The sequence below is a fragment of the Theobroma cacao genome, chromosome 2, assembly GCF_000208745.1.
Source record: "Theobroma cacao cultivar B97-61/B2 chromosome 2, Criollo_cocoa_genome_V2, whole genome shotgun sequence".
Taxonomy (NCBI): domain Eukaryota; kingdom Viridiplantae; phylum Streptophyta; class Magnoliopsida; order Malvales; family Malvaceae; genus Theobroma; species Theobroma cacao.
This window is the reverse complement of record NC_030851.1, coordinates 40,575,898-40,597,827: the sequence shown is the minus strand read 5'-3', so window position 1 is coordinate 40,597,827 and position 21,930 is coordinate 40,575,898. Positions and strand designations below refer to the sequence as shown.

At 35.0% G+C, this 21,930-nt stretch overlaps 4 protein-coding genes across 4 annotated transcripts; 3 read left to right on the top strand and 1 right to left on the bottom strand.

Annotated features, from left to right (window-relative positions):
- Positions 2 to 2,328, bottom strand: LOC18610482 (mitochondrial outer membrane protein porin of 36 kDa). Its single transcript, XM_007046159.2, has 6 exons — positions 2,167 to 2,328; positions 2,006 to 2,073; positions 1,447 to 1,557; positions 1,087 to 1,173; positions 721 to 929; positions 2 to 517 (listed from the first exon to the last, which is right to left on the bottom strand). Exons 1-6 carry the CDS (start codon positions 2,213 to 2,215, stop codon positions 211 to 213), a joined length of 831 nt encoding a protein of 276 aa, XP_007046221.1. The 5' UTR covers positions 2,216 to 2,328; the 3' UTR covers positions 2 to 210.
- LOC18610481 (alpha-amylase 3, chloroplastic) lies at positions 4,927 to 14,129 on the top strand. The gene is made up of 13 exons (XM_007046157.2): positions 4,927 to 5,338; positions 5,741 to 5,871; positions 6,016 to 6,070; positions 6,156 to 6,269; positions 6,398 to 6,518; positions 7,159 to 7,514; positions 8,249 to 8,874; positions 9,395 to 9,584; positions 10,406 to 10,512; positions 11,649 to 11,898; positions 12,264 to 12,386; positions 12,869 to 13,036; positions 13,482 to 14,129. Exons 1-13 carry the CDS (start codon positions 5,060 to 5,062, stop codon positions 13,638 to 13,640), a joined length of 2,679 nt encoding a protein of 892 aa, XP_007046219.2. The 5' UTR covers positions 4,927 to 5,059; the 3' UTR covers positions 13,641 to 14,129.
- LOC18610480 (probable pectate lyase P59) lies at positions 15,196 to 17,434 on the top strand. The gene is made up of 4 exons (XM_007046156.2): positions 15,196 to 15,613; positions 15,694 to 16,351; positions 16,459 to 16,701; positions 16,818 to 17,434. The coding sequence occupies exons 1-4, from the start codon at positions 15,414 to 15,416 to the stop codon at positions 17,040 to 17,042; spliced, it is 1,326 nt and encodes a 441-aa protein (XP_007046218.2). The 5' UTR covers positions 15,196 to 15,413; the 3' UTR covers positions 17,043 to 17,434.
- On the top strand, positions 19,282 to 21,198 carry LOC18610479 (AP2-like ethylene-responsive transcription factor At1g79700). Its single transcript, XM_018115023.1, has 8 exons — positions 19,282 to 19,505; positions 19,596 to 19,678; positions 19,831 to 19,839; positions 19,936 to 20,024; positions 20,122 to 20,195; positions 20,279 to 20,329; positions 20,415 to 20,491; positions 20,627 to 21,198. Exons 1-8 carry the CDS (start codon positions 19,282 to 19,284, stop codon positions 21,196 to 21,198), a joined length of 1,179 nt encoding a protein of 392 aa, XP_017970512.1.

The window sequence follows — 21,930 nt, the reverse complement described above, 5'->3', positions numbered from 1 at the left end:
GTGAACTAATAGCACGTAAGCAACACTTGATTTCACAGATGAATAGACAACATGAAACTTGTTCAACAAATTGCTGATTTCAGTTCGCGAATCGCAATTATTTTTTACAATCCATGACCATCAAATCCGTAAAAACTACATTATTTCTCTCCAGTCTCCACCAATCAAAATCAAGGCCTGCCTTCATTCACACAAAGGTAATAGTTTTGCCTATGGCTTGAGTAGCAAGGCCATCCCAACCTTAGCACTCTTTTCAATTGCTCTGGTGTCCACCTCCCCAGAGATAGTTAAGAGAGATTTTGGGCGGAACTCATGCTGGATCAATGCACTTGCTCGGCCAAAGTTGTTCCACCGAGCCTTCACTGTGGTCAATGGGTCAAGTTCGTACTGCGTACCAAATGTGAGGGTATTCTCATTGCTTGAAAAGCTATGGGTAAGCTCCGCACCAACTGCTGTGTTAGTCAATGGGCTAACAATGTGATAGTAGGAAGCCGTAAGATTGTCACATTTATCATTGCTGTAGTTATTCACAAAGATAACAACATCAAAACCAGAAAGAATAATGAATTACATGCACAAGTAGCACAAATGACTCAGCCTAAGTAATGATCAGGATCATATAAAGCAATTGGCTTCTTAAGGGATCAATTCCATGTACGAGAAAAACTAGATATGCAGACCTAAAAACTTAGCCCCAACTCTGGAGAAAGGACTACTTACACAGTCACGGAAGCAATGAGGTCAGAATGGGTGAAATTCAATCCAGCATTCAATTTGGTGAAGTTCCCACTGGCAGTGTCAAATGAAAGATCAGTTCCAACAGAGACACAATTGTTTCCCACCACACCAGAGAAGTTAACAAGAGGATTTGCAGTCAATCCAATGCTAGTGCTAATTCCAGCATACTCATGCTGGTATTGCAGTTCCACCTGTTAAGAACAATAGAGACCTAGTCATGCCCACGTGAAGCCAATAAGTGTAGAGAAAGGAAAGGCTAAGATAGCCACAAATCATTAGTTAAACCAGCATGTTAAAATGGTATTAGAAACATAAATTTTAATGAGAGGATAAGGAAGTCTCTGTTACCTTTCCAGACCTTTGATCAGGGACAACAAAACTAAAGATAGTCTTCAACCCAGGTGCCGGCTCATCAACAGTGACAGTGGTGAAAAGCTACAAAAATTAAAAAATTCAAAACATCACAATGAGATCATATCTAAGCCTAAACCAAATTGACTGCATCAAAAAGTATAAAAACACAGAAAGCTCGTTGCCACAATTTTTAAGGGGCGATACCACTTTGCACAACAATACAGGACAATAACATCAACTGTATTTGTGTTCATGAGAATGAAATATGCATGCATGCATGCATGCAGAAACTATATGATTATGGCCTTAGAGATACAAGCTCTTATTGAACTGTAAGAACACTGAATAACTCACTTTCGAACTAGTGTCGACTTTCACATCAGTTGTGATGTTCTTGTTCTTCAGCTGAGTGCTTACATCAGCCAAAAGCAATTCACCTTTCTTAATCCCAGTTGATGTGATTGCCTGACACGTATACCGAATTAAAGAATCAAAATATCAACTAGATAAGAAATTAGCATATAAAAAAGGAAACAATGAGCCAAAAACACCAACTCTCTAGATCAATCATTCAATCAGGCAAATAATTTTTTCATGCAAACATATCAAATAAAGATAAAATGTAGAGAAATCATATGAAATTTTATAATTAAGGAAAAATATTAAAATCTTAAACATAATAACATGCTTCCATCTACATTACACATAATAGTTTTGACTCAATCAACACAATCATTAATAACTGAAATAAAATAGTAAATACGAAATCAGGCCCATAAAACAACGCATATATAAAGATATATGTATTAATCTTAGAAGAGTTAATTAAAGTCAAAAATCAAATTAAAATAATCGAAAATGAACAGCTTAAGTTTTATGAAATCAGCTGAAAAAATTAACAAGAAAAACTCACGACTCCATCGGAAGTGTAAGTAGTGACAGTGAACTTGTGGTCGCCCTGGTAATCCTTGTAAAGAAGATCTGAATTTAAAAAAAAAAAGACAAAATATAATTCAAAGCAGTTAAAATGAAAAAAGAAATGAAACTAAAGTAGGAAACGAGAGATTTTTTCACCTCTAGCCTTTTTGCCGATCTCGGAGTAGAGACCAGGACCTTTCCCCATGCTTTCTGTTTTTTCCCGAGAAAATGGAGAGGAAAATGAGAGAAACGAGGGCTGGTTCGGGTTACTGACTTTTGGCTGTGCTTGCGAAAGACGGAAGAAAATGAATAAATCAATAAAACCCTAATTAATAAATATTTCTTGTTTACAGCGAGGAGTGATTTTGGACCGTTGATCTCGTGTTGAGAAAAACATTCGCCGTTCTTGGCCGTTGATATCAACCCCAGGATTGTTGCCACCTCGAGAATCGAGGATTGGGCATATTCGCTTAATCTATTTTTCGGTTCCGGACCTCCCGTTTTAGAATGGAGCTGGATAATATTCGGCTTGTATTTCTTATATTTTTAATTTTTTTTCATATAATATTTTATATTTTATTAAAATAAATACGTTCTACTTTTAAAATAAATAATATTTTTAATTCCGTTAAAGAAAATTATTAAAATATTTTCAATTAAAAATTTAATTTGTTTGTAACACTTTGAAGTATTTTGATAGCTTTATTTTAAAAAATTTAACAACATAACATGTTTTTGAAAAAAAATGAAATTTATTGAACGAGAGTTAATTAAACAAACATGAGATATTATATAAGAAAAATCGAAACTATAAAAATGTAACAAAATCTATTGAGCGAGAATTAAATTGAAAAAAAATATATACTAAAATAGAAAATCAAAGTTATAAAGATAAAACGAAAATTTTCAAGTGAGAGTTAATTGAAAACAAGATAAAGAAAAACATGAGATATTATATAAGGAAAATATATAAATAAAATTGAAATGTAATGAAATTTATCAAATGAGAGTTAATTTAAAAAAATTAAGATGTTATATAAAAAAATCGAAATTATAAGGATGTAATGAAATTTGTTAAAAGAGAGTTAATTGAAAAAAAAATATAAAATATAATTTAAAAAGATTGAAACACTCGAACATTTGGTTCATTGATTGATGCATTATCTTTCTATCTAAAGAGCAAGTTCGAATCCTTTTTCCCTCAATTATAAAAAAATATAGAAGGATCGAGACTATAAAAATGTAATGAAACTTATTATTGAAAAAAATGTTATATGAGAAAATTTGAAATTATAATGACGTAAATAAGATTTGTGAACAATTTCATAAAATGGGTTGGGGCCTTTGGCAAGGCTTATCTGTTTTTAAAAGTTGAAAATTGGGTCAAATGACATTTTTCTTTTAGTAGAGAAGGCCACCATTTCAATGCTGCTTGGTCCAAGCTCACAATCTTTCCTTTATTTGATGGGTTTAGACTAGCCCAATAAATTTTACTTTAAACAAAATCTTGGGTCGGGTTAGAATATCGGGCTTAACAACTACTTCTTCCGTTCTACATATATTATTTTATTTTAATTTTGTAGTTTAAAATTTTCAATTTTGATTCAAATATATTAAATATTTTATCAAATTAAAATTTAATAGTTATACATTTAAAAACTAATTTATTGAAAATTATCATATGAAAAAAAAAAAGAAATTAAAGTTAAAAAAATTGACAAGAAAATTTCAAAAATTAATAATAATCATAAATCTAGAATCATAGATAAGTACAAAATAAGAGCTACTTTTTATGACTTCTTTCCTTACATATGTCTTATCTTCAAAAATTCTCTTTATATTGGATATTTGGATAAGTTATTTATTGTAGTATTATCCTTTTTTTTATATGGACGATAAGTTTGATTATCTATAATTATGCTTTCTTTCTTTTTATAATTATTACTATTACATGCAAGTATTAAATTAAGTAATCCAATTAAATATTTATTTATTTCTTAAAACGAAAATAAAACTTCCTTGCCGTCTACGGATCTATGGATAAACATGTCGGTACAATGATAGACATGGAAGAACTGATTTTCCCATACTCCAAGATAAGATTTTGGAAATAACATCTTGATCAAGTAAATATATATTTTTAATTTATTTAATTATTTGGTCTCAAATGAATTTCAATAGATTTATAAATTAAAAAGTTTTAATCTCGAGATTTTAATTCTTTTGTTTATTGATCGTTGACTCTTTTGGCTGAAATGGGAGCATGCCGACCTCCGAATATTATCTTATGGTCAAAGTTAATTTGTTGAATTATTTATTATTTTAATGGAAATGTCACATTTTAATCAATGAAATATATATTTAAAAATAATTTATAAATGAATACGTAAATATTTACTTGAATAATACATCACTATATATAAATATTTCGACTAAGAATCTCAATTGTTATTCCTTCTTCATTATCTTTCCTTTTTGAGAATAAACGTGTAAAGCATTATTAATGAAAAAAAAACAGAAAGTGATGTTTCTTTTTGAGAATAAACGTGTAAAGCATTATTAGTAAGCGATTAATGAGTGTTTTGGAAAAAAAAAAACAATTTGTGAGTGTAAATCTTTTTTAGTGTAAATAAAAAATATTAATTTTTTTAAGAAATTGATTTTAATATTAATAATAATGAAGAAATATTTTCCGATATTTTTTTATTTCAAAAAGGGAAAAGTTGGTCTACCATTTACTATTTGTTGAAGTCTTTTTCCTACTACGTAAAGCCAGTTTAAATATTGAAGTGGATAAAAATCGGATAAAAATCGGCGATTGAATTATTATCAAAATCCGAAGCTCGTGGGGATCTCAATGATATTTTTTGTAAAAGCGAAACCAAATTACCGATTCTTATTTAAAGGAAAAAGAAATAAAAAAATTAAAAAAAATAGTCTAGAATCCATCATCGCCTCCTATACTTTCTCTTTTTGGAGTTTCTGCAAATAAAGAAAAATAAAAATATCAGAGCATCTACGTCTTTTCCATGTCCATTGGCGACTAACCATGACGACCGTTGCCATAGATTCTCTTCTCCCAAAGCCGGGGCTATCGTTTCGTCCCAAGGCCAACGTGTTGCTCAAGCCGTCTCGCTCGTTGAATTGCTATCGAAATCCAAAGCTTCTCTTCTCCCGCGGGGCTTGCTCCTGTAGCTTCAAGCCTGGTCGGAGGATTCATGTCGTCGAAGCCAGCTCCACTGATGCAGCTGTTATCGACACCTTCGAAGCTTTCTCTTCCGGTGACGTCTTGTACAAAGAGACTTTTCCCGTCAAGCGAATTGAAAAGGTTTTTCGATCTTGAGCCTCAGACGTGTATACTTATTTTTGAATGCAGTTGCTTGATGTGTATTGCGTGTTGTTTGTGTATAGGTTTGATTTTGCTTTTGGTTTCTGTTTGGTTCCCTGGAAAAACGAAACTTATTGAATTCAAGTTGAGAAACTTAATGGAGGAAAAGATGGATAATTTAAAATTGCGATGTTAGTTTTATAATTTAGTTGATCAACGTGTATATACAGTAATAACTTCTGGAAATGCTCTGTTTTTGACTATTCTGTTTTTAGTATGAGTTTAACTTTAAAAAAAAGAAAGAATTAAAAATTTGAATGGAGATTTGCTGATTAGGTTCGGTTTGATTAAATGTTTTCTTATTTTCGAGTGGATATTAATTTCTTTGATTTGGAATGGTAGGTGGAAGGAAAAATTTACATCAGGTTAGATCAATCAGAAGATCAGAAGAATTGGCAGCTTGCAGTAGGATGTAGTCTTCCAGGAAAGTGGATTCTTCATTGGGGAGTTTCTTATGTTGGTGACAGTGGCAGGTTAGCTTTGATTTTGACATTTCCTTGGATATGTTTTTCGATTTTGGAATTGAATATTATTTGTGCACACAAAAATATTTCTTCGGGATTGGGTTTGAAATCCGTCTGAATATAAAAAAGAATTATCTTTTAAATTTTTTGCAGTGAATGGGATCAACCTCCTAAAGACATGAGACCTCCTGGTTCAATTCCCATTAAAGTATGTATTGGCTTTTAAGTTTTTGTGTACAAGGCTGCCTTTTCATTTTAAGCATAAATATATGGAGTAAGTGAAATCTTTTCAGGACTATGCAATTGAGACTCCCTTGAAGAAACTCTCTAAAGGAGATATGTTTCATGAAGTAAAGATTGAGTTAAATCCCAGCAGTGCAATTGCAGCTATACATTTTGTCCTGAAGGTTTGTATTTCTAATATCTAGTGATTGGGCAAATGTTTTTTATATTAGATATGCTAATCATTTAGTCATTAGTCAATCTTTTATCTTCCTTTTTCCCCTCTCTCATTTGCGGGATTATGGTGTTGCAGGATGAAGAAACTGGAGCCTGGTATCAGCACAGAGGCAGAGATTTTAAGGTGCCTCTTGTGGATTACCTTGAGGATGACGGCAATATGGTTGGAGCAAAAAGAGGCTTTGGTATATGGCCAGGTTGCAGAAAATGTTATATTCTGTTTTTTGCTTGACTTTACGCTTTTAATTCCATAAGTCAGTTTCTGTTATTAATTTATGTTCATTTAGGATAAAATTTTGTGTTTATACCAATTTCTGGCGTGATAATGCATGCTGGTCACTCCTATTGCAATATATTATACAACATGAAATTTAGTGGTTTTGTAGTGACTATTAATTTGCATCGACAGAGACGCTATTTCTTAGGTTACTAAGAAGATGGATAGGAGTAACATCAATAAAATTACTTTATATTGATTCTACCTTGTGTTATTTTAGATGCTGTCAGTGTTTGTAAAATTTCTTTCTTTCCTCACCTTTTATGATGGTGTGTGCTCTGTTCAATCATGACATGTGGTTAGTGTCTCAAAGGTTGAAATCTGGTTTTTTCCCTAAAACCACTTTGGTCCAGTTAGAAGTCAAAATAGAAAGATGAGTCAAGTGGCCTACTTGCAGATATATTATAGTATCCCATCTGAGCCTAGTTTATGGGTAGGGATGTAGTGGGTCAGGGTGGGGGAACACAATGGGCTAGTTTTCTCACCATAGCTTTTCCTATCCTCTCTGTTACTGTTGAATGAGATATTGACACATTTCTTTGGCTTCTCCTGAATCCTAGGTGCTCTGGGGCAGTTCTCTAACATGCTACTTAAATCAGAAACATCACAAGCTAATGCTCAAAGCAGTAGCAAAGAGTCCAAAGACTCTAAGAAAGAGAATAGGCAGCTTGAAGGGTTCTATGAGGAGCAGTCTATTGTAAAAAAAGTTCCTATGGGTAACTTTGTGAGTGTTGCAGTTAGAAAGTGTTCGGAGACATCCAAGAATATTCTGTATTTAGAAACTGATATACCCGGAGATGTTTTAGTTCACTGGGGAGTTTGCAGAGATGATGTGCAAACATGGGAAATTCCTGCTGCCCCGTATCCACCAGAAACAACTGTATTCAAGAACAAGGCTCTACGCACTCAATTGCAGGTGTGAATTATAAATATATTTCCTAGTGAGAGCTTAAATGACATAGACTAAGTTGTTACTCTTGTTAATATTTTGCTAATTAAGTTTATGCATTCTTATTTTAGATGTCAACAAATGCTGTTAACTAGTTTGATGCAGTTGCTTTCTTTTCATTAAGTACTTCTGTTGATGAAACAAAGAATTTAATTGCATGTGGCATAGATGTGGAAATTTCAGTTAGATTATTCTGGAACAGTTCCTGTAATCACTAAAGGATGAAAATAACTTAAGAGATTACTTATCAAAGAAATGAAGAGTATAATTTTATTTTTTCTAAACTAAAATGCATATCATTTTCTCTCTGGTAGTTTAGTAGCTTGCATGTTGAAATAACTGTATGTTCTTTGACTAAAAGTAATTATTCATTTGATGTACTCAGATAATTTTGAAATGATTTTACGGTCTATGGTTAACAGCAATTAATCTGTTGGTGCACTGAAGTTAAACTTGTCTATGAAGGAGGGAGATAGGATATTGCGATTGCAAACATGCTATTTATTAAGGGGTGAAAGTATAAAGTGTCAATTTGCTGTGGCCATGTTTTAGGATTTTTGTCTTTTATTTTTTCTCTTCTTGATCCTCTTCATACTTTTACTGGATGTCTGACATAAGGGTTTTTTTTTTTTTTTTATAAAAACTTTAATTTGATTTAGAATTTTTATTTATTGTTCTTACATGAAAATCCTGTTTTGCAGCCAAAAGGTACAGGAAATGGATCAAGAGCATCATTCACTTTAGATGAAGACCTTGTTGGATTTCTCTTTGTCCTCAAGCTGGAAGATAATACTTGGTCGAAGTTTAAAGGAAATGACTTCTTCATTCCCCTCTCAGGTGCGACTAGTGTTGTGGGTCAACTTGCTCAATCTGACAGTGTAAGTGAAGAAATCTCTAGTAAAGCATATACTGATGGTATCATCACTGGGATAAGGAACTTGGTTAGTGGCCTTAACTCTAAGAAGAGTCAGAAGACCAAAACAAAGGAAGCACAAGAAAGCATTCTTCAAGAAATTGAAAAGCTAGCTGCTGAAGCCTATAGCATCTTCCGGAGCTCCATTACTACCTTTTCAGAGGAGGCTGTTTTGGAAATTGAGGCACCGAAACCTGCTGTTAAGATATCCTCTGGAACAGGCACAGGGTTTGAAATATTGTGCCAAGGTTTCAACTGGGAATCTCATAAATCAGGAAGATGGTATATGGAACTCAAAGAAAAAGCTTCTGAAATATCTTCACTTGGCTTTACTGTGATTTGGCTACCACCACCAACAGAGTCTGTCTCACCTGAAGGATACATGCCAAAGGATTTGTATAATTTAAATTCCAGGTACATACTATAAGCTTGTAGTTCGTGTAACAAATCTTTCATTGTCTAAATTTACATAATTTGGTGCTTGGACTTGGTCATAGAGGCTGAAACTTGCAAAGATGAAGTCTCAACCTCTTTTAAACTTTTTTTCTCTTCATATGTATTTTTCTTTGTCTTCCCCCTTATTTTGTTGATTTTTTTTAAATTATAATTGGGAATGTTGTTGTGGAAAAAGATGGGACTGTATGTTTTTTGATGTTTGCTTTAGTCTGCTTATCAATGATTGGCAGCAAAGTATCAGATTTTGGACCTTCTCTTTTATTTTTGTTGTTTACTTGAATTTAACCTCCTGTCTTCGTAAAATGAGATTCTTTACTCTTATTAATCTAAAAGGTAGCATGCAAATGCCCCTTGGACATCCAGAGTAAAAGAAAGTGAATAGTTGTTTCTTGTATTTGAAAGAGATCATGTGTTGCATGCTCTTTAAAAGGCCTAAGGGCTAAGACAAACCGTTGTGTGAATTTTCTTGATTTATCAGATATGGAACTATTGATGAGTTGAAGGAACTTATAAAGAGCCTCCATGAAGTCGGTTTGAAAGTTCTCGGTGATGTTGTATTGAACCATCGCTGTGCACACTATCAAAATCAAAATGGTGTATGGAATATATTTGGTGGTCGCTTAGATTGGGATGATAGGGCAGTAGTTGGAGATGATCCTCATTTTCAGGTATTGGTTTTTTCTTTGATTTTCAAGCTTGAGAAATGTAGGTTATTCTTAGAGGTGCATGGGTAGCATGGTTAAATTCTTGTTTTATCATACAACTCAGATGTTGCACAAGACTATAGCTCATATTTTTATTATGGAAAATGTTATGATTATTTGTGTGCATTGCATTTTGATTGTATAAGTGTGTAACAGGGTATTTAAGATGCAAATCATAGATTTTTGTTAAAAAGGATGCTCATGATGTGTAAGGAGCTTGTGCGGTTCAACTTTAGGCCAGCATAGTTTTAGGCTATTTCTTGGATTTTTCCTGGCAGTAAGAGGCTAAGAGCAGTAGCAAGACAAAGTTGCACTAGCATTGTAAGTAAGTGCTGCTGCTAGCATTTCTGAGATTGATTAGTAGCATTTAGCAATGCTAGTGGTTTTAACTTTGTTAAATAAATAAAATTTAATTTATGATTTATCATCTGGAGTTATATTTCATGTTTGTTAAGATGTATTTGTTGAAATCTGATTATGAGATCCATGCACACAAAGCAATTATCTTACAACATTGTATTATTAGCATGCTTAGGATGTATCTATCTGAATTTGTCAGTGCAGCTAGGGTGGTGTTAGCTGAGCTACTAAATCCTATATGGCTTAGCCAAAACTTTTTCAGCTTGCTTCATACCTGTATTTATGCATGTTCTCCAGTTATTTGATTTAGGCCTGAAGAATGTTGATTATTTTATGCTTAGTGTGGTGCAAGCTTTTGATTCAGCTCTGTGCATCTGTACTATTGATGTTCTGGAAGATATGAACTCCTCCTTTCTGTTATTCAGGGCAGGGGCAACAAAAGTAGTGGAGATAATTTCCATGCTGCTCCCAACATTGATCATTCACAAGAGTTTGTGAGGAAGGATCTCAAAGAATGGTTATGCTGGCTGAGGTTGAAACTTGAATTTTATTTCCTTCCTCCATCCAATGATTTTTGTCTGCATGAAAGGATTACAAAAGCTCCTAGTTTCTTAGTATGTGGTCATGCCTGTGACTTCCTCCCTGTCCCTGTAAGAAGTTCTTGCCTGGACACAGGGATGGATACATACCCATTGCATTTCTAAATTGGTTTGAAAACTATGGCAAAAGTGTCTGTGAAAACTTCAGAGAGTGGAAAGGTTCAACAAAAACTAATGACTATTTGTCATTAATTGGATTTATCGTGCACCTTGACTATGAATGCAACCTATAAATATCATACCTGATTGTGATATTATTTTAGATGCTGGAATAGGATGATACATAACTTAACTAGATATAAGTCACTGTAGTTTGTATTCATTAATAATTGTCTCATGTTCTTATACCAGTTAAAGTGTATGGCCCATCAGAAAAAGGATGTATTGGTGGAAAATTTACATTTCGTAGCCAAACTAGCTGTAGCATAGTGGTTCATGGTCACAAATTCAAGCTGAAAGCTCTGAAATTTTGAATTATGTACCTTTATGCTGGTTATATTGCCTAGTTTTCCAAAAGGATTTCTGAAAATGTAGCAATCTCTGATTGGGTTTATGGGTTCTTGTCTTGGCCTAGCCATTCAATTGTTTTACTGGACTTTAAAGGTACCACATTCATATATTTTACTGGTTCAATTGCTTAAGCTAAGGTTATGTTAACTTTTGGTTATAGTGCCTCTATTGGTGTAAAAGCTGATGGAAGCACTGGATACGTAAGATCTATCATGGGACCCATCCTCCTTTGTGGCTGCAGTTATATTTCAATCACTATATACTTGGCTTTTCTTGTGGAGACTTATACTCAAACTTTAGAACTTTTATTTTTCTTTGTATTTTGAATTTCCTGACCAGTGGATTGGTGGTAACTTTTACTCTAAGGAAACTGAGCTAAATATAGCTTTAATAGTCAGGAATTATTTCTTAACACATCATGTTCTGTCATGATTTTATTTTTTTTTTGCGTGCTTCTACATAATGTGAGAGATTCACTTCTTGTGAGTTTCTCCTGATGCATACTTCAAATGCAATATGTTGTGTATGTAATATTTTGCTGGCTTTTTGTGACATGTAGAGAAGAAATTGGTTATGATGGATGGAGGCTGGATTTTGTCAGAGGATTCTGGGGTGGTTATGTAAAGGACTACTTGGATGCAAGCGAACCATACTTTGTGGTGGGTGAGTATTGGGATTCCCTCAACTACACATATAGTGAAATGGACCACGACCAAGATGCCCATAGACAGAGAATTGTCGACTGGATTAATGCTACTAATGGAGCTGGTGGTGCATTTGATGTCACAACCAAGGGAATTCTTCATTCGGTAAGCATTCATCTAAATTTATCATGTTGAGTGTTTCCATGTACACAGTTTTACAGAATATTTTTATAAAGAAAAGTGCAACCTTGTTTGTATTTTTTGCCCCTATCCCTCTACCCATAGATTGAGAACCATTATTGGTGTTTCCTAGTATATATCTCCTAGCCTTTGTGGCATGCATGATGTTCTGGTACCTTGGGTTGTGGCATAATTTAAACATTTAGACATTTGACAAACTTAATTGAGAAATGATTTTGCTCTTGAACTGCTCTTGCTCTTGCTCCTCTATTCTTGTCATTATTTTTATTATTTTCTTTTCTATAGTCATAAGGCACAGGATATATTTACAGTATAATTATTTCACTTAGGCACTTGGAAAATGTGAATATTGGCGATTATCGGACCAGAAAGGGAAGCCTCCTGGGGTTGTTGGATGGTGGCCATCTCGTGCTGTTACGTTCATAGAGAATCATGACACTGGTTCTACCCAGGTTTGAATACCCCTTGAATCCTTCAATCTGTGCCATTTTTTTTCTAAACTGAAGTAATCCAAAGAAACTGTAATGCACACCAAATCAAGTATTGCATTAGATTAATACTTTTACTGAAACTAAGGCTTCATTTAATATTGTTGGGGTGTTCTCTCTTCTCTTCCTCTTCCTTGGACTCATCTATGAAAGTTAATTTTCCTTTTTTAGGTTCAGTTACATAATTATTTCACTAAGTTAACACTTTACAAAGTTTCTAAATGATTTGTTCAAGAGAGCAGTGTTCATGCATGTAAATATGATGTTTCAGAAGACGGTCATATGAATCTCTTTGTATGTAGAAAGTAAAGGCTAAAGAGTAGACGATTCCTCTTTGTAAATCTGTTTTGCAAATGTTGAACAATTCTGCAGTTGTTTCAATGCTTTTGGCAAGTGATTGTTATCATTGCGATTATTTTTTAATCCATTTTTGCCCCACCCTGAAGGGTCATTGGAGGTTTCCAGGTGGAAAGGAAATGCAAGGATATGCTTATATATTGACTCACCCAGGAACCCCGGCTGTGTTCTACGATCACGTTTTCTCTCATTATCGATCTGAAATTGCTGCTCTTATCTCTCTCAGAAACAGAAACAAAATCCATTGTCGGAGTACGGTGAGTATCAAAAAACTCTGCTTCATATTTGGGGACTAAGGTTTATGTGGAAAGCTTTTCCTGATAAATTTTCAGTTCTTTTTATATTTGAGAGCTAGGGCAAGCTGGTAGGCATCTTACTGTATGATCAGAAATTTTTGAGTATTATAGAAACATGATTTATTATATTTCCACTATGGGACCTGAAAAATTGGAATTTTGCTTGACTGATCCCGGTGCACCTAGCTTGCCTGTAGTGACAGCTTTTTACTGTTCAAAACTCAAGCGTAGGAGAAAATAAGATTCTCATTTATTTCTGATTCCCGATCTCCTCCACTATGCTACTCTTTATTCATTAGTCCTTTGGCTGTTGTTCTTGTTGGACAAATCAACAATCAGGTCAAACATTTACCAGCAGATCATGAAACTGACAAATTCACTTCGTATTTTGATTTCTATATGGTAGGTTAAAATTGTCAAGGCCGAGAGGGATGTATATGCAGCCATTATCGATGACAAGTTAGCAATGAAGATTGGACCGGGTTCTTATGAGCCTCCAAGTGGATCCCAGAGATGGTCCTCAGCTCTCGAGGGGAACGGTTACAAGGTCTGGGAATTATCATAATGTAAACCGCAGGCATTATTTATGTTGCCGACTGTGTATATCATGTAGAACCCTCCACCGTGAAGCTCTCTCTCATTCTATCTTAAAAACAAGTTGAAGAATGTCGAACCGGTATAGTTTATTTGTTCTGTACTGCGGACCGATGTTCATGTCATTCTTGTGTGTACCATTTTTTACCTGAAACGCATGGGGTACTCGACTGAGGGGCTGGGCTAGACTAGGTGACCATTTGAGCCAGTTAGCTAATGTTGAAGTGGGAAATATGGTATTAGACCTAGGAAAGGAGATGTGTACCCTTATACATTATAGTTTACATTATAATGCCTCACGAGTCTTGAGAATAATATTGGAAGGGCAGTTTCTTAGTTACCTCCTGCCAAATCTGTACCTTTTTTGCTAGAACATGACTTGTTGCAAATTGGGATGCTTGTTGTATTTGTATTATTATTGGTTTCTTATGAAATAAAATCCTATTTATGTCATTCCCAATTCTAGTTGCCCTGTGTTCCTCTCTTTGAATACCCTGGTTGGGAAGTGATACAATTTATTACTACAAATTGCACTTAAGAAGGTGCTAAATAGGGATGACAATGCGTACCTTTTAATCGGGTATTATATAAGTATAATTGAATTCGGGTATAGTTTAGATAGTAAAACTATTATCTGAATTTAATTATAAATAATGATTTTTAATATTAAATTTTAGTTATATATATATTACTGATAAATTTTTTATAATTAATGTAATACTTATTAAAATTTATTAATTGTTCTAAATATAATATTAAACTTTAATTTCATTTTTATGAATTAATTTTAATTTGTTAATATAATTTTCATTAATAATATATCAAAATTGATCTTAAATTTATTTTAATCAAATATTTAACGAGCAGTGTTTAAGATATATAAGTACGAATTTAAAAAATATGTATTAATTTTAAAATTCAATAAGATATTTATATAATTTGGATATTTTATCAAGTAATAAAACTCGAGATAAGGTACTTTAAAACTAACAAATAATCTAACAGCTGACATTCTTAATGCTAAAACATGAAACATTCGAAGCAAAATTCATAAACTCACTCCATCTTCTGCAAAGTGACAGAATCATAGACTGCTAATTTTGTCAAAAAAATGGGGAACAAATTGTACTTACTTCCTTTTATCTTGAAAGTTTACTTTCCTTACATAAACATCAACTTCTTTTCAATATATACTTCTCTGTTGGATATGGTTCCATTTTGATCAAATAAAAGGGACGAAGGGAGTAGAGAGGTTATGATTTTTCCAACTAATGTCTTCCAATGACAGTTATAAGTATATTCCATTGATTGGTAATTAAGTAGGGAAATATGCATGGAAAATTTTCACCACAAAATTAAATATCGAGGAAAACTCTTAACGGTTTTCCAAGAATTGAAATGCTAGCGGTTCCCCTTCCTTCCCGCCGCCGGAAAGAACTCCTACTCACACCATGTATGTTCATCGTCTTGTTTTAGGGTCTGTCTTGTTGTATTTAAACAGTCCCATGTAATGATTCCAACATGACTTTCCTCTTCTCAACAGGCCAAGCGAAGTGATTTCGCTTGCTTTTGTATGTTCGACCTGTTGGCTTAGGTTGTCCTTCGGGGTCTTTGGTCCTGTCTGCAAATAGGCAAATTATTTGCAGGACCTCGGCCTTTGCCAACAGATTGAACCACAAAGCTGAAATTTTCAAAGCCTGAAGAGAAGAGAAGAGAGTAAAAAAAAAAAAAAAGGGTCGAATCAATGGCTACGAGTGATAGAAGTTTTGGGTTATTTTTCTTTTCTTTGTTCTTTGTTGTCATAATCCCAACCCTGCATGCTCACATCGCTGAATATGATGATTACTGGAGGCAACGCGAAGCCGAAGCTAAAGAACATTTTAACAAGGCATATAACCCCAATCCTGAGGAAGTAACCCAGCATTTCAATCACCATGTTGCCAGGTATAAGATCAGCGACAAATTGTTCATTGCCATTTTCAAAATAATGCTCATTGGTTTACGTATTTTTCTCTTGCATGAAGGAACTTGATGGGGTTTAATAGCACAAGAAGGAGCTTGAGGGGAAAGAGAAGAACCGGTCCCTGCCAGGCAACCAACCCCATCGACCAATGCTGGCGATGTGATCCTAACTGGCACAGAAACAGGAAGAGGCTCGCCGATTGCTCCCTTGGGTTTGGCCGTGGTACTATTGGTGGAAAGAACGGGAGATACTACATTGTGACAGATCCTTCGGACAATGATATGGTTAACCCCAAGCCTGGAACCCTACGTCATGCTGTGATCCAAAAGCGGCCTCTCTGGATCATCTTTGCACGAAGCATGATCATCAAGCTCAACCAGGAGCTCATTATGACAAGCGACAAAACCATCGATGCTAGGGGAGCCAACGTGCATGTGGCTTATGGGGCTGGCATTACCATCCAGTTTGCCAGGAACATCATTATCCACGGCCTCCACATTCATGACATCGTTCAGGGCAGTGGTGGCATGATCAGGGATTCTGTAGACCACTATGGCTTTAGGACGAAGAGCGATGGTGATGGGGTTTCTCTTTTCGGAGCAACCAACATTTGGCTTGACCATCTTTCCATGTATAATTGCTATGATGGTCTCATTGATGCCATCCAGGGTTCAACTGCCATTACCATCTCCAACTGCCATTTCACCAACCACAATGAGGTAATCAAAAGTTTGCTGCTAAAACTCCAGGAAATTAAACTTTTTTTTTAACTGTTTATTGAACAAAGCTCTGGTGACAAATAATTTCACCTGATGTGGTGATGCAGGTGATGTTGTTCGGGGCAAGTGACAGCTACTCCGAGGATCAGAAGATGCAGATCACAGTTGCTTTCACCCACTTCGGTAAAGGATTGGTACAAAGGATGCCAAGGTGCCGATGGGGGTTTATCCATGTGGTCAACAATGACTACACTCACTGGCTCATGTATGCCATTGGAGGTAGCAGCCACCCTACCATCATCAGCCAGGGCAACCGATTTGTTGCTCCACCAAACGCGGCAGCTAAGGAGGTAGCTAGTCACATTTTCATATGTCAATTTTCCCAGTGATAAGTACATTGATCATCCATCATTTTTCTTGCTAAACTAATGTGCAATTGTTCATGGTTGGTGAATACTCTGTGAAGGTGACCAAGAGGGACTATGCACCACCAGAAGTATGGAAGAATTGGTCATGGAGATCAGAGGGTGACCTGATGGTTAATGGGGCCTTCTTCACTCAATCCGGAGATCCAAGAGCCAGCAGGAGATTCTTAGGCAACTTCATGATGTCGGCTAAGCCTGGTCAAATGGTGTCCCTTCTCACTAGATATTCTGGATCACTTGACTGCGTTCGTCGCCGGCCTTGCTAAAACTTTTTATGTTTCCATTACTAGATGTGGACGTAAATACTTAAAAATGGCCTAGCTACTCTCATCACTGTACTAGAGGAAAGCATAGGGATGAAAGTGGTGAATGGGAATATACTTCTTTCTATTCCATTTTTCTTTCTTGTATTCAGATTGAATGTTGGGGAAATTAAGGAAAAGGGTAAGGGAAAATTTTGAATGTGGGGATTGTTGCAAGGACAATGGAAGCAAATTTGAAGATCTTAAGTTTCTGTTGCTGATGTAGGAAGCAGGAAACTAATTTTGTTTGGTTTCTTTTGTTTTTTTTTTCCCATGAAGCAATACAACTTGCTTTTTATCTCAACAAAAAAGACTTTATTGTACAAGTGCTAAGTATATATACTCCCTCTTACACACATATTATATATATAAAAATAAAAATTATATATATATTTTTTATTATTAGCCGAAGTCTTTTTATCTTTTTTTTTTTGTGAATTTTTTTTCTCTTTTGACATATTCAAAATCAATAAAAAGCAATACTATATAAAAAAAATTAATTAAGTATTTAATAATATAAAAACGTTTAATTAAGATGAAAGAAGTCAAATTTTATTTCTTAAGTTTCCCTAACATGTACAATGGACATTAAATGGAGGAAGAATGAAAAAAAAGTAGTATAGTGGTATGCATAAATTTCTTTCTTCGACAGGAGTAGTATGCATAAATTTAATTAAATGAATGAATAACCACAATTATCTACACACAAATTGTTAACTAAATCATGGGTATTAGCTCTAACTTTTAAATACATATATACCTTATATATATGTATGTATGTACGTACGCATATATGCATAAGTATATTGTGTTAATTTATTTATAATTTCATATATTAAAATTTTCATATTGTTTAATTTGAATTTTTGTATAATCATTGAACTATTTACTTGATTATTGATATCATATGCGTATTTTTAAAATGTTGCCGGTTAATTTTATTAACACAAATAACACATGAAATTAACTTTATCATTGAGTTAAATTTTATATATGAAAGTCTTAATATCTTAGCAAATTAAAAAAAAAAGAAAAGAAAAAACCAGCCCATTATTTAGTTGGAAGTATATTGAAAAAATAAATAATTTTAGATGATTATGAAATATTATAATTAACAGATAATATTTTAGGTTCTCTTCTTTATTTTCCATAGTAAAGATCGCCCTATACCTCAAGAGCTCCGTGGTAGACTCAAACTTCATTATTGCCTCTTACAAGAACTAGTCAAATTTTCTATTGGAATCTTAAAATGTAAACAAAAAACAAGCCGCAGATGGTTAAATGAATTTCTTTCTTTCCATGACGAAAAATCCTAAGCAAAAACCAGACATAAACAATGATTCCCAACCACACCATTGCGCAGAAGACAAGTTCCCTTTTAGACATAACTCATCCCAAGTGACAAGAACTTGAATTTTCTTGTCAAAATAAGCCAAATTTTATTTTGTCATTGGAAACTTGTCGGCTTGGCTCCCTCTCCCCAAAACTCCCATTGTATTCTTCCACTTTGTCTGTTATGAATTGTGCAAACAGCAGTTGAATTATTTGGATAATTGTCACTTAGCTGGTTTAACCTTGGGCAGGTTTCCATGAATGTGAGCTCCTGGTAGAGCGAATAGAATCCATTCTGAAAGATAGAACTCGAGTTTACTGAGGTGAAAAAATGGGGGAGAAAGACTGAGAGACTATCAGAAGTACTGTTACTTAGTTCTATATCATTATGATATCAAAGCAGACGTTGCCCACATTCGTTAAACTAAACAGATTCCAGGAAAATAATATATCCACTGTCTAGTTTTGAGCATCATTAACATGGTAAAACTCTATGGGAGTCTGAAAACGTGTCAAAGTCGTCTAGAACCTTGAAAACACCGAGGAACAGGGTCGGGTCAAATTCTGACACACTAGAAATAAGTTACGAAGATGGATTATTCTCTAAATCCTTCGTTGCAGTCCTGACACTGTAGTTCCTGCTTGGCTGGATATGGTAGAGTATAGACTCTTCAATTTGCCCCGGCTGACATCGTGAGAATCGACAAGGTTTGTCTTAATACCGATTAAGACAATCTCAACAGCAAAGAAACAGAATACGCAAACGACCAAGTTGCGGCATCTATATATCTAAACACTGCTTTTCAGTTTCTCATTGTGGAGCCACCAAAAGTCAATTATCTTATAGCTCCTTGATAGCGAGGTCAGAACCATGGAAATGATTACTGCAAAATCTGAAATGGGCCCTGGAAGGCGTCGTTTGTGCATGGCAGAAGGTGACAATATTGAGATTAAGTGTATTAAGAGACGTCGAAGAGACCCCTCCACTGGTTCACTAGGCTGCTACAATCAACAAGGAGAACAACAGCAGCAACAAGGTGATCAACCTACTGCCACCACAGTGAAGAGAAGTTCAAGATTCCGGGGCGTCAGCAGGTTTTATATAATCTCTTGGTTTTGGTGTTACATGTTAATTATGCTTTCAATATCAAGAGAACGAGGATGATTATTTCTCTGCTGCAACAGACATAGATGGACTGGAAGGTTCGAAGCTCACTTATGGGATAAAGCTTCCTGGAATCCAACACAAAGGAAGAAGGGAAAACAGGGTATGCAACTTAGATAAACTCATTTCTTATCAGATATTTATGCGAAAGTTTTTGCACGTCAATTTGTTTCTTGTGCTAGATTTGCTAATGCCATCTTGATTGTTTGATTTGTCATCTGGTTGTACCTTGGACGAAATCGATGGATAGAGCAGTTTATCTTGGTGAGTTAGTACTTAAAAGTGATGAAAAGCCATATTTGCTTTGGGAAAACTAGTTAGTGGAAAACTCACTGTCTTTTGGGATTGCTATTTCATCAGGAGCTTATGATGAAGAAGAATCTGCAGCAAGAGCCTATGATTTGGCTGCTATTAAGTACTGGGGAACATCAACTTTCACAAATTTTCCGGTATAATTAACTCTGTGCTGATCTGAGAGTGAGTTTTCTTCATTGGGTGGCATGGACTCTAATTTTTGATCAAATGCGTATATAATATATATTGCAGGTATCTGATTATGAGAAGGAAATTGAGATAATGAAAGCTGTAACAAAAGAGGAATACTTAGCCTCTTTAAGAAGGTCATAAATAATCCCAAGATGTCATTGTTTTCTTATTTAAAATTTGTGATTTAATTGAATTTTTTTTCACCTTTTGTTTATAGGAGAAGCAGTGGTTTCTCGAGGGGTGTTTCCAGGTACAGAGGTGTTGCAAGGTGAGCAGTAAGGAGACAGAGTCTGACCTTATCTCGATGTTAAGGAAACAGTTTATACTTAAGACCTTTACTAAATGCACTGCAGGCATCATCACAATGGGAGATGGGAGGCAAGAATAGGGAGGGTGTTTGGAAACAAGTATCTTTATCTTGGCACTTACGGTGAGTTATCTTACTTCGAATCTCTTGTTCACTTACTGAAACTTTGACTGTTCTTTCCTAGGTGTAGGCTCATGTCTTTCTGTTTTACAATCGAAACCCAACTGGCTTAAGAGGCATTTCTTTATCTTACCATAGGTACACAAGAGGAGGCTGCTCATGCTTATGATATTGCAGCAATCGAGTACAGAGGGATCAATGCAGTAACCAACTTTGACCTAAGCACATATATCAGATGGCTAAAACCTGGAGCCAATCAAACAACCTTAGTTTCTCAGCCCATGACAGCATCTAACCCTTTTCCGACCGAGCAGACACCTGACGTACCCCTCTTCAACTCCAATCCTTTCACAGTAGAAGCCTTAGACAGCCCAAGGAAGCAAGATGTTTTGCAAAAGAAGGCCCCTGTTAGTCCTTGTCCCAAGTCATCTTCCCCCACTGCACTGAGCCTTCTGCTTAGGTCTTCAATGTTTAACAAATTAGTCGAGGAAAACTTGAATGCTAACTTTGATGTAACTGAAGAGAACGACACAAAAGAGCTACTGGAGATAGTCGACAACAATGGAGTGGGAGATATGTTCTATAATGAAATTGATCATGTCCCAGACGCCCTTCCTGGTTTAGAATCAGAAGATGGTAAGCTGCCATTATATAACAAAACTGGGCAGTTTACATGGAATGGTGCCTTAAACCTACCTTTGTTACATTAACTAACAACTGCAACTGTTTTCCAATTGAGTAGACTAAGTTATTTGTTTCTCCTCTGTTTACGTAGGGCATTGACATATAAATGTCAACCGATACCTGGTTTTGTTTTGTATCATAAATTGTACTCATGTATATGGAATGCAAAGATAAATGGGATCATCTCTGAGCTACGAAAGAATTGAAAACTTGTAATCTATATGAGACGGAGAATGGCTGAATGCACTAAGTGATTAATCGACTGATAATAAATCCTTGCATTTGGCAACACAGTAGTGCCATGTTTAATTCTCATATCTTCCTAGGAAAGCTGCTGCATCTCTCCCTCACTTTCTCTAGGTGAAGAAATGCTGTCATTTTACAGTCTCCACATAACTTTCTCTAGAAAGACAGATTCAAGCATCCTAAGAAGTTGAGAGTCTACGAAATTAGTGTTTCCAATCATTGGAAACAGTAATGGAACACTGAAGGTACAATCATGAAGCAAAAAAAAGAAGATAATTCCAACCCCCCACCCCAGATGAATTTTGTAAGTTTATTCAGCAAATAATAATGACAGCAACGGATGAGAAGACTTCAACTCTCTTTCAAGAACATTACCAGGAAATATCACCATAATTTTGTCAAAAACGGCGACGTAGTGGTAAACCTGGTAAAAGATGACAGTTTAAAAGATACATCTGCAACCTGCATGGTAAACACCATATCCTTTTCAGTCCTAAATCGCTTTCTGAAAT